Source organism: Otolemur garnettii, unplaced genomic scaffold, assembly GCF_000181295.1.
Source record: "Otolemur garnettii isolate 467f Iridium unplaced genomic scaffold, OtoGar3 scaffold00042, whole genome shotgun sequence".
In the NCBI taxonomy this organism is placed as follows: Eukaryota; Metazoa; Chordata; class Mammalia; order Primates; family Galagidae; genus Otolemur; species Otolemur garnettii.
In genome coordinates, this window is record NW_003852437.1 from 214,604 (window position 1) to 227,539 (window position 12,936).

Here is a 12,936-nt window from a genome sequence, read left to right on the forward strand (position 1 = left end):
AAAAAAAAAAAAAAAACAAACACAATGAGATACCACTTCATAGAAACTGGGACATTTTGACATTTTGGACTGAATGATTAAACAAAAAGAAACTACGATGGACAAAAGAAAAAAAAAAAAAGGCACAACTGGGCTTGGCCTGTAATCCCAGCACGCTGAGAGGACAAGGCAGGAGGGTCACTTGAGGCCAGGAGTTTAAGACCAGCATGAACACAACACAGTGAAACCCCCATGTGTACAAAATTCATAAGTGAGCCAGGGCTGGTGGCACACCTGAGGTAGGAGGATCACTTGAGCTCAGGAAGTCAAGGTTACAATGACCTTTGATTATGCCACTATACTCCAGCCTGGGCAACAGAGCAAGATCTTATCTCAAAAAAAAAAAAAAAAAAAAGACAGACAGACAATGACACATGCTAACAAGTAGGGGAATTAGAATGCTCACACACTGCTGGTGGGACTGGAAAATGGTACAGCTAGCTACTTTCAATCCTCAAAATGCTAAACCCAGAGTTCTCATATGACCCAGTAATTCATGTACCTAGGTATATATCCAAGAGAAATAAAAACTTGTACGTGAATGTTCAAAGCAGTATTATTTAGCGAAAAAGTAGAAACAATTCAAATGTCCATGATCAGTTAAACATAATATGGTATATATCCATACAATGGGATATTATTCAACCATAAAAAGGATTCGTACTACAACATGAATAAATTTTGCAAACATTATGCTAAAAAAGCCAGTCACAAAAGACCACATACATGGGTCATTACAAATGTTTTAACATGAACAAAAATCAAGAAATGCAAAATCTGCATGGACAGAAACAAATGAAACCTTCCCAGCAACACCAATAAGCACAGCAAGTTGAAACTTGCACAGGTGAATCAGAAAGGACACTATTGGGCTCGGTGCCTGTAGCTCAGTGGCCAGGGCACCAGCCGCATACACCAGAACTGGTGGGTTCGAACCCAGCCCGGGCCTGCCAAACAACAATGACAACTACAACAAAAAAAGAGCTGGGCATTGTGGTGGGTACCTGTAGTCCCAGATACTTAGAAGGCTGAGGCAAGAGAATCACTTAAGCCCAAATTTGAGGTTGCTGTGAGCTGTGACGCTATAGTACTCTGAGGGCAACATAGTGAGACTCTGTCTCAAAAAAAAAAAAAAAGAAAGAAAGAAAAGAAAGGATACTACTGTGTTTCTGGGAAGTAAAATAATGAAGCATAACACTGTCTCAAAACTTCCATAGTGACCTACATGACCCTATTTACACAAAATGTCCAAAGTTAGACAAATCCATACAAACAAAAGGTAGATCAGTAGTTGCCAGACTTTAGCAGACTATGAGATGGAAACTGCTAATGGATATAGTTCTTTGCAGTGAAAAAAATGTTCTGAAATTAGTAGTGATACTCGCATAATCCTGAATAGACTACAAATCACAAAATTATTTACTTTAAAAGGATGAATTCTATACTATATGAATAAAGCCAGAGGGATTTGTTGTTAAAAAATATATCCTTTTGGCCAAGTGTGGTGGCTCGTGCCTGTAATCCTAGCACTCTGGGAGGCTGAGTCAGGTGGATTGCTTGAGCTCGGGAGCTAGAGACCAGCCTGAGCAAGATCGAGACCCCATCTCTGCTAAAAATAGCTGAGTATTGTGGTGGGCACCTGTAGTCCCAGCTACTTGGGAGGCTGAAGCAAGAACTTTGGAGTCCAAGAGTTTGAGGTTGCTATGAGCAATAATACCACAGCCACTATACTCAGGGTGACAAAATGAGACTTTGTCTCCAAAAAAATAAATTTTTTTAAAAAAAGAAATCCTTTCCCAAGGAGTAACTGCCATGTTTTGTTTGGCAGTGAAGTGAACACCCAGAACCAAACTTCGAGGTTGGGGGAATCACACAATATTTCCCTTAACACTTGAAAACATACCCCTCCAGTCGATTTCCTAAATGTGCTGGGTATTAGTTCTCTAAAATAAACTTTAGGGTTAGGTGAATGTTTCTGCATAAATCTTTCACTTTAAGGAGTAGTTCAAACGTTTGGGGTATCTTAAGACTATAACCTTTCTTTTTCTTTTCTTTTTTCTTTTTTTTATTTTTTGAGACAGAGTCTCACTATGTCACCCTGGGTAGAGTGTTGTGGCATCACAGCTCACAGCAACCTCCAACTCTTAGGCTTAAAGTGATTCTCTGGCCTCAGACTCCCAAGTAGCTGGTACTACAGGCACCCGCCACAATGCCCGGCTATTTTTTTGTTGCAATTGTCATTGTTGTTTAGCACACCCAGGCCGGGTTCAAATCTGCCAGCTCCAGTGTTTGTGGCCGGCGCCCTACCCACTGAGCTATAAGCACTGCCTATAACTTTTCCTTTTAATCACGAATTTATTCAAATAGGTAATGCATTAAAAAGTCATCACTATTCTAAGGTTTAACAAAAATGAAGAAATTGAAAATGAATCAAAAGTATATGGTGAAAAGCAGATCTCATGTCCACTACCATGCCTCAACTCATCAAATTCTCTTAGAAAAAAATCATTTTTGGTTTTCATTCCCATAGGAAAAAATACATACGTAGGCTAATGTAAGTGTGTTGAGCATGTTTAAGGTAGGCTACACTGTTTGGTCGGGTACTTACAGTATTTTCAACTTATGATGGATATTTTAGGACATAACCCTATTATCCCCATTATAAGTTGAGGAGCATCTGTACTATGATTTATTAACCATCCACTATTAGTAGACTATTAGTGGTTATTGCTATTTTTTTGCTAATTATAAACAATATGCCACTGAATAACTTTATTTAAGTCATTTTGTACTCTATCTATTCTATGGGCTAAATATCTGGAAATAAAACAGAGGAGTCTAAGTTATCATTTCACATTTTGACAGATATTGCCAAATTGCCTTCCAAAAACACTCAATTAACTCTCCCACCAAAAGAAGTATGTGACTATTTCCCCTTTCTAATGTAAGTATCAAAATTTTTGACCTCTGACAATCTCATAATGGTTCTACACTGTACTGCTAATTTGCAACTCATTAAGTAAAACCAAAGATGACATCTTTTTGTTTAAATGTCAATGTCATTTATATTTCTTTTTGATGAACTATCAATCTTGTACTTTATCTACTTTCTCTTGGGCTTGCTGGTCTTTTATTAAATTACAGGAAATACACATACATGTATGTATGTGAAAACATAAATTGAAATTTGCCTTTTGCTGTTATATGTAATATTTTTCTTTAATTTTTGCTTATAGTATTTTTCTTTCTGAAGAGATCCTAAATTGTTATGTCGCAAAATGGATCAGGTTTTTAAAGTGGCTTCTGGGTTTTCTGTCATGTTTTAAAAAGCCATTTCTATTTAATTATGTCTCCTAATTTTTCTTCTAATTGTTAATTCACTATAAATACATATACAGAATTTATTAGTAGCAAGTTTAAATAAGAGCTTCTCCAACCCCAAATACTTGCAGAGAATCAGAAAAGCTATTATTTCCAAAAAAATCCAATAGAGTACACATTCAAATACTGACATTTAAAACCCAAGATAATTCCTAACAGATTAAAAGCTCTAAATCACTTAAAATAGGTCCTTCTCAAGGACCTATGCAGCTACATGGCATGGCTGCTATACTTATCTATTCTCTAATGAATTTTCCAAATAAAATGTGAAATACCATCCAAGAGGAAAAACACAAATTCAAGAAAGGGCAAGAGAGAGGAGGAAGGGGTTCCAGGAAGCTCCCACCTAACATGTATAATGTAGGAGTATGTGGTACACCTCCTGAATGAAGGACCCAAATACAACTCAGACTTTTCCCAAGAAATACAATGTAACCTAATTGTATGTACTCTCACATCAATCTGGAAAAAAAAAATTACATGTGAAATAATGTTTAACTTGAGATTTCTGTAACATGTCCATTATAATACTTAACATATTCTCTCCTTTAATTAACTTGTCACTAAATAATCTTTATTTATTTATTTATTTTTTTTTTTGAGACAGAGCCTCAAGCTATTGCCCTAGGTAGAGTGCTGTGGCATCACAGCTCACAGCAACCTCCAACTCCTGGGCTCAAGTGATTCTCCTGCCTCTGCCTTCCAAGTAGCTGGGACTATAGGCACCCACCACAATGCCAGGCTATTTTTTGTTCCAGGCATCATTGTTGTCTGGCAGGCCCAGGCTGGATTTGAACCCGCCAGCTCAGGTGTATGTGGCTGGCGCCTTAGCCACTTGAGCCTAAACAATCTTTTATGTAGAGTTTTTACACGTCATAGATCCTAATGACAACCACCAAAACTTTAATCTGACAGTGTCTACCAAAAAGCGCTCTTTAGTTTGTAACCAGAGGAACGAAGTTAACTTACCATGTGTGGAGCACTGATTGTTGCTTGGAAACCTGCAAAACAAGAATAGAACTACTGATGCATTCAGCTACAAAAATATATTGAATATTTCATATAATTACCTTTTTAACATCCATACATTATTTTTCACAGTAATTCTTTTACCCTGATCTCAGGAAAATAAAACTTTTGTTAAAAGTACTGATACACATGGCTGGGCTCCCATAACACAGTGGTTACGGTGCCAGCCCACTGAGGGTGGCAGGTTTGAACCCGACCCAGGCCAGCTAATCAACTGCAACAACAAAAAAAGTAGCTGGGCATTGTGATGGGAGCCTGTGGTCCCAGTTACTTGGGAAGCTGAGGCAAGAGAATTCCTTTAGCCCAGGAATTGGAGGTTGCTGTTAGCTGTGACAGACGCCACAGCACTCTACCGAGGGTGACATAGTGAGACTCTTAGTCTCAAAGAAAAAAAAAAGTACTGACACACAACAGTTAAATTTAGAAAATACAATAGGGCCAGGTGTGATGTCTCATGCCTATTGGGAGGCCCAGGCAAGTGAACTACTTGAGCTCAGGAGTTTAAAACCAGCCTCAGCAAGAGCAAGACTCTGTCTCTAATAAAAATACAAAGTAACTAGCTGGGTATAGTGGTGTATTCCCAGCTACTGGGGAAGCTGAGGCAAGAGGATCTCTTAAGGCCAAGAGTTTGAGGTTGCTGTGAGTTATGATGCCACAACATTCTACAGGGTGACAAAGTGAGACTCTGTGTCAAAAAAAAAAAAAAAAAAAAAGCTGAAAATCCAATCATGCCAAAGGCTAATATACTCATCTAGTAAAAGCCTCATTACTCCTAAAAATTTCTTCTCCTGTATAATTAGGTAAAAAAATAAGAATTTCAGTAAGTTGAGACCTTACTGAAGATTTTTTTACTTGCTTTCCCTTCAGATTTATATTTCAAAAGATGTTTCCAGGGCTGGGCACAGGGGCTCACACCTATGATCCTAGCACTCCGGGAGGCCCATGCGGGTGGATCACCTGCGCTCAGGAGCTTGAGACAAGCCTGAGCAAAAGAGCAAGACCCCATTTCTAAAAAATTGCCAGGTATTGTGGTGGGTGCCTGTAATCCCAGCTACTTAGGAGGCTGAGACAAGAGAATTGCTTGAGCCCAAGTGTGTGAGCTATGAGCCACAGCACTCTACCAAGGGTGACAAAGTGAGACTCTATCTCAAAAAAAAAAAATCAAAAATAAATGCTTCCGGCTCGGCGCCTATAGCTCAACCGGCTAAGGCGCCAGCCACGTACACCTAAGGTGGCGGGTTCGAATCCCCAGCCCGGACCCGCCAAACAACAACGACAGCTGCAACCAAAAAATAGCCGGGCGTTGTGGCAGGCGTCTGTGGTCCCAGCTACTTGGGAGGCAGAGGCAGGAGACTCGCTTGAGCCCAGGAGTTGGAGGTTGCTGTGAGCTGTAATGCCACAGCACTCTACCCAGGGGGACAGCTTGAGGCTCTGTCTCAAAAATAAATAAATAAATAAATAAATAAATGCTTCCACATATAATAGGTATGGAAAATTAAACTGTTTCATATTTCTAGCAACTTTAAAAAAACAAAACCAAGGATGGGAACAGTGGCTCATGCTTGTAATCCTAGCACTCTGGGAGATCAAGGCAGGTGAACTGCTTGAGCTCAGAAGTTCAAGACTACTCTGAGCAAGAGTAGGACCATCTCTACTAAAAATAGAAAAACTAGCGGGATTTTGTGGCAAGTGCCTATAGTAGATCCACTCAAGAGGATCGCTTGAGAGTTTGAGGTTGCTGTGGGGCCATGACCCCAAGGCACTATACCAAGGGTACCAAGGAGAGACTGTTTCAAAAAAAAAAAAAAAAAAAACCAAGATCAACTGACAAGAGACCAAATAAACTACTTCATTTTATTCTTTATCTTATCACCTGATGTTATTTCACATAATGTTTTCTTGGTTTTTAGCGTTTAGTGTTGCTCAAAAATTATGTAAGATTTAAGAAGACTTTATTCCAGTGTGGCTCAAAACTTATTTACCTGCTTCTTTCTGCTTCTGAAGCAATTTTCACTGAGCGGTGGTAGCAGGTGCCTTCGGGGTTCAGAAGCTCCCCAGGATCTTCTCTGCTGACTGTTAACAGTGCTTCAAAAGAAGGTATGCATGGCAGCTGGCTGACAGAATCCTGAGGCACTTCTAAGCCTCAAAGGCGCCCACTGCCAAGGCTCAGCAGTTCAGCAAAACCTGCTTCAGGAGGAGTTAAATATGGGACTTTGTAAAAACAAACACAAGCCAAAAAATCAGGCCAAGTAAAACAGAGAAGTCAGTAATAACTTAAGCACACTCATTTCCTTTAAATATTAGTTTAAAAATTAATGCTAATGTGAAAAGCAATCTAATGGGAAAACTCAGCCCTCAGCTAAAACTAGAAGTTTTAATTCTGTATACATATTATTTGCTGTTTGAGAAAATAAATAAAAAGATATGTTATCTTATTATAGTTTGGATCTATGAAACTTACTAAGTCATACCAGTCACAGTGGCTCATGCCTGTAATCCTAACACTCTGGGAGGCCAAGGTGGGTGGACTGCCTCAGCTCAGGAGTTCGAGACCAGCCTGAGAAAGAGCCAAGACTCATCTCTAAAAAAATAGCTGGGTGTTGTGGTGGGCACCTGTAATCCCAGCTACTTGGGAGGCTGAGGCAAGAGGACTGACTGCCTGAACCCAAGAGTTTGAGGTTGCTGTGAGCTATGATGCCACAGCACTGTACCAAGGGCAACAAAGTAAGACTCTGCCTCAAAAAAATTAAAAGAATCTTTCTAAGTTGTAAAATGCAAATTAGATAGTAATAAATATGTGTCCAAGTCTTTTTCTACTTACAAAAACTGCAACGAATGAGGAAAAATGTGATATTTTTTGGAACTCTAAAGCTTACCTATGGATTGTGGAGAATCCATGTAAGGATTACATTTTGCATAGTGGGAGCGGTCTGTAGCCAGCATCACTTCAAATACTTTATCTGTCTTGATGATTCCATTTTCTGAAACAGATGAGGCAAATTTGTTCAACAGAGTGACATGATCAGATGTATTTGAGAATAATTACTCTAGTTCTGCTGTAGAAATCAGACTGGAAGAGAACATGATTGGACGTTACTGAAATGGTGCAGGTAATGGCAAATGGTCTTTAATAATGACTAACACTAAGAACAGAGAAAAGTAGGAAGATTTGAGTTATATTTAGAACGTAACTGGATTTGGGGAGGGAGTAGGGGTAATGTCATTCACTGATTTCAAAGATCTTGGGGAAGGATCATGTTAAAGAAGAAAAGGATACTCCTAGAAGTGGAGATATCCAGCAGTCAGCTGGACACACAGATCTGGGGCTCAGAAAAGAGATCTAGGATAAAGATATAAATTTCTATTTATATAGATGGCCACTGAAACAATGGAAGTGAATTATAAGTGGCTAGGTAAGAATAAACAGAAAAGAAAAGCAAAAGCCAACACTTCGGACATAAGCAAAGGAAGCAGAGCCTTCAAAGATAAGGACCAGCCACAGAGCAGGATGAAGAACAGGCAGGTATATTGTTATAGAGCCCAGGAGAAGTGACTTTTTCACGAGGGCAAGCAAGACCAATACTATATACTTGGCTTCCTCAACAATTAGTTCTTTGAGATTAAATAAATATTAAACTTCAGAAACCCTCATGACACCACACATATAGTTATTGCATAATAAAAAGCTTTATTTACAGGTGGTGCCTATGGCTCAGTGGGTAAGGGCGCTGGCCCCATATACCAAGGGTGGTGGGTTCAAACCCAGCCCCGGCTAAACTGCAACAACAACAACAAAAAATAGCTGGGCATTGTAGCGGGCACCTGTATTCCCAGCTACTGAGGAGGCTGAGGCAAGAGAATTGCCTAAGCCCAGGAGTTGGAGGTTGCTGTGAGCTGTGTGATGCCACAACAGCACTCTACCAAGGACAACAAAGTGAGACTCTCTCTCTTAAAAAAAAAAAAAAAAAAAAACAAACAAAAAAAAAACCTTTATTTACTCATTGAATATATTTACTATTTAACACATACCAGACACAGTGCTTCATGTGTAGGTTTATAAAAATAAACCAGAGAACACAGTTTCTACCCTCACAGATCTAAAATCCATAAAATTAAATTCATAGGGCGGTGCCTGTGGCTCAGTGAATAGGGCGCTGGCCCCATATACTGAGGGTGGCAGGTTTGAACCCAGCTCCAGCTGAACTGCAACAAAAAAATAGTCAGGCATTGTGGAAGGCGTCAGTAGTCCCAGCTGCTAGGGAGGCTGAGGCAAGAGAATTACCTAAGCCCAGGAGTTGAAGGTTGCTGTGAGCTGTGATGACATAGCACTCTACTGAGGGCAATAAAGTGAAACTCTGTCTCTATAAAAAATAAAAATAAAAACAAATAAATAAATTTTTAAACTTTAATTTAATAACTCAGAAATAAATGTTTTTAACCAAAACATGCTTTTGCTGGCTTGGCGCCCATAGCTGAGTGAGTAGGGCACTGGCCACATACACTGAGGCTGGCAGGTTTGAGCCCAGTCTGGACCTGCTAAACAACAATGACAACTATAACCAAAAATAGCCAGGCTTTGTGGCGGGTACCTGTAGTCCCAGCTACTTGGGAGGCTAAACAAGACAATTGCTTAAGCCCAAGAGTTTGAGGTTGCTGTGAGCTGTAATGCCATAGCACTCTACCAAGGGCGACATAGTGACACTCTGTCTAAAAAAAAAAAAATGCTTTGCTTCATTTGGCTACATTTTAAATGTAGGCAAATTAATGTAGTGTGATTAAATGACCATTTTAAAATGAGACTAGTTCAATAAAAGCATCACGAGAAGTTTAAAATATTTATGCAAACTAATTGAATTTATTCATCAGCTATACAGCTTCCAAGTTCTGGAGGGTATGGTGACCAGCGAATCAATTTCTCCATACAGCAGCTCAAAAAAACCTTAGCCTAAGATCAAAACGGGTTATAAACAAACTATACATGATCTATCTATACCATCACATTACTAGGAGACAGAGAATAACCAAAGTTCAAATTTCCTTTATGTAGAAAAAGAAGCAAGGAATTTCAACAAAGCTCCTGCTGCTACTATTAGCCCGTGGGTACAAAAAGTAAAGGTAGTAGGAGTCATATTTAGAAGACTCCAACACAGTGGTTCGTGCCTATAATCCTAGCACTCTGGCAGGCCCAGGTGGGTGGATTACTGGAGCTCAAGGGTTCAAAAGCAGCTAGAACAAAACCCGTCTCTAGCCAGGCCTTGTGGCGGGCACCTGTAATCCCAGGTACTCGGGAGGCTGAGGCAAGAGGAGTTTTGAGCCCAGGAGTTTGAAGCTGCAGTGAAATATGATCATGCCACTGCACTCTAGCATGGGTGACATAGTGAGACCTTGTCTCAATACACACACACAAAACACAAACAAAAAGTATACTCTAAGAAAATTTGCCAGAAGGTGATTAACATCAAAACACATTCTAATAAAACTATTAGATTTTAAAGGTGAGGAAAAATATTCTCAGAACCTCAAGGTAAAAAGATCAAATTACCTGGTAAGGGGGAAAAAAAGCAAAATTGGATCATCAATTTTTTAAAGAGCAACATTCAAAGCAAAGTAAAAATAAAGCAGCATTTTCAAAAAATTAAACAAAAAAAGGTGCAATGAAAAAGGAATGAACTACTGATACATCCAACAATATGACTGAATTTCAGAAGTACTAATCTCAGTGAAAGCAGCCAGGCAAGGAGACTATATACTACACGATTGCATTTATAACAATTCTAGGAAAGCCAAAACCATAGCGGCTGAAGGCCAACCTATAGTTGCTAGGGGTTGGAAATGGAGGAATGAGATTAATTGTAAAGGGACATGAGGGAACTTCTTAGGTGAAAGAAGTGTCAGGAGAGATCAGGAACATCTACAAAGGGCCAAATAGTAAATATTTTAGGCTTTGCATGCCATATAGTCAATGCTGTAACCACTAAATTCTGCCACTGTAGTACAAAAACAACCACTGACAAATATATAAATCAAAGAGTGTGGCTGTGGTCCAATAAATAATCATAAAATTGGACAGCAGGCCAGATTTGGTCTATGGGCTGTAGCTCACTGACCTCTGTGTTCTATATCATGATTACAGTAGTGGTTACACACTCCATGTGTTTGTTATATTTTTCAAATTATATTCCTAAAACTGGCAAATTTTTATGTACATTATTCCTCAACAAAGCTGATTTTTAAAAAGGGTAAGCCAAGGATTTTATACCCAGCCAAACTGTCCATCAAACACCAACACTACAGAAAAAAAATTTTAATGTGCAAGAACTCAGAGAATTCTATACATACAAACCCTTCCTGAGAAATCTTTTAAAGGATGTTCTTTTTCTAACCAACAACCAACCATATGTCACCAATAACACATATCCAATTATAAAGCATGGACTAAAATAAGGATAGGAATATGGGGGAAATAAAAGCCCCTAAATATATGTTTTGACAAAGTTGAAGGAATAAAACTAAAAACAATGGAAGGCAGAAAAAAAGGCAAAGTAGAATACATTATTGACTACTGAATAGGTCATATTAATAGAAGGAATCAAGGATAACATTTAATACTGCAGATTAGATAGTAAAAAGTTAAGAAAATGGTGGATTAAGGACACTACAAAGGTATAAATACAAACCTTCCAAATAACAGTATTTTTTAAAATTAGCAAAAAGACACATCAAACAAAAAAAAAAGATTGCAAACAGACATAGACTGGCAAAGACAAATTTACATGATCTTTCCATTTTAAAATATAAATTTTATATAAATCAACCAAATAGAAAATATTGGGCAGCCATGGTGGCTAACTCTTGTAATCCCAGCACTGTGAGAGGCCAAAGCAGGAGGATCACTTGAGGACAGGAAATTGAGACCAGCCTAAGCAAGAATGAGACCCCATCTCTATAAAAACTAGAAAAATTAGTCAGGCATGAAGGCATGTGCCTGTAGTCTCAGCTACAAGGGAAAGTAAGGCAGGAGGTTCACTTGAACCCAGGAGTTTGAGGTTGCTTTGAGCTATGATGATGCTAACTGTACTCTAGCGCGGATGACAGGGCAGTGTCTCAAAGAAAAAAAAAAAGAACCAACAACAGAAAATACTGTTTTTACCCAAAGAAGTTTAGGCAAGCTACCTTAAAAGATTATAATAATAAAACAGTGAAAGTATTTTTTTTAAGTTTTAAGAGCAATAATAATAGAGATATCATTTATTAAAAGTTCACCATGCAGTAGACACAGCCCTTAACACTTTACCTAAACTATCTCTTTTAAGACACAAACTTATAGGCTGGGCACAGTGGCTTATGCCTGTAATCCTCGTACTCTGGGAGGCTGAGGCAGGTGGATTGCCTGAGCTCAGCAAGTTGGAGACCAGCCTGAGCAAGGGCGGGACCCCATCTCTAAGAATAGCCAGGCATTGTGGCAGGCGCCTGTAGTCCTAGCTACTTGGGAGGCTGAGGGAAGAGAATTGCTTAGCCTAAGAGTTGAAGGTTGCTGTGAGCAGTGATGCCATAGTACTATACCTAGGGGGACAAAGTGAAACTCTGTCTCGAAAAAAAAAAAAACCATGAACTTATAAACTATCTTATACTGTCTCTAATGAGCCTATAAAGTAGGCATTATTATTTCTCCATTCTACAGAAGTTAGACTTCTCTTGACCACTTCACTGTATTACTACTAACATATTCAAATAGTTTAGTGAGTTCTATAATTCATTTCCCAAAATAATTTTTGAGTGGTTCATTTGCACCAAAATGACTTCAAATTCCAGGGAGGTGATTCAAAGACTCTGAAGGACACAAGAGGCCCTAGAAGCTATCAAGTCTAACTTCATAAATTGGTACCACTCTCTTTACTAGAAGAGTTCCACTAATGAGGTTCTTATTAGCTCCAAAATCAGCCCTTCCACATTCAGAAAATGTCCCTCTATTAAGATTAATCTTCCTTTTTCTAACCCATTCACATGCACCGTTAGTGTTATTCTCTAAATGTAAAGAATATATTGAATTTTCTATCCAGCCAACCTATTTTGCACATTTGAAGATATATTGTGACTATCTCAAGCCCTATTTTTTTCAAGTTAAGCAGTCTTACTCCATAATTCCAATTATTTATTGACTTTTAAAACTGTATTTACTTTAGTCACTCTTCTCTAAGTGGATACTTAAAGTCCAACATCTTGAATCAAACATATTCAAGGCACATTTTAAAAATCAAAGTAAATTAAGGAAATTACTTCCTCAAGAAAGATAATATACATCTATTAAATTCATGTAAATTTCTTTGGCTCTTTTCTTACTCTATAGAGGCATATGGAATTTACTAAAAACTATAATTTTTGTTTTTTAAGAGACAGAGTTGGCTCGGCGCCTATGGCTCAACCGGCTAGGGCGCCAGCCACGTACACCTAAGGTGGCGGGTTCGAATCCCCAGCCCGGACCCGCCA

General features: G+C 38.7%; 1 protein-coding gene across 1 annotated transcript in view; it reads right to left on the reverse strand.

Annotated features, from left to right (window-relative positions):
- The window catches only part of PCMT1 (protein-L-isoaspartate (D-aspartate) O-methyltransferase), a 45,693-nt gene that overhangs the window by 19,803 nt on the left and 12,954 nt on the right, over window positions 1-12,936 (reverse strand). Inside the window, exons 2-3 of the mRNA XM_023513501.1 lie at window positions 7,326-7,430; window positions 4,390-4,421 (exon numbers count right to left, since the gene is read on the reverse strand). Of these exons, the coding sequence (XP_023369269.1) occupies window positions 4,390-4,421; window positions 7,326-7,430 (137 nt within the window). The remainder of the gene's footprint in view (window positions 1-4,389; window positions 4,422-7,325; window positions 7,431-12,936) is intronic.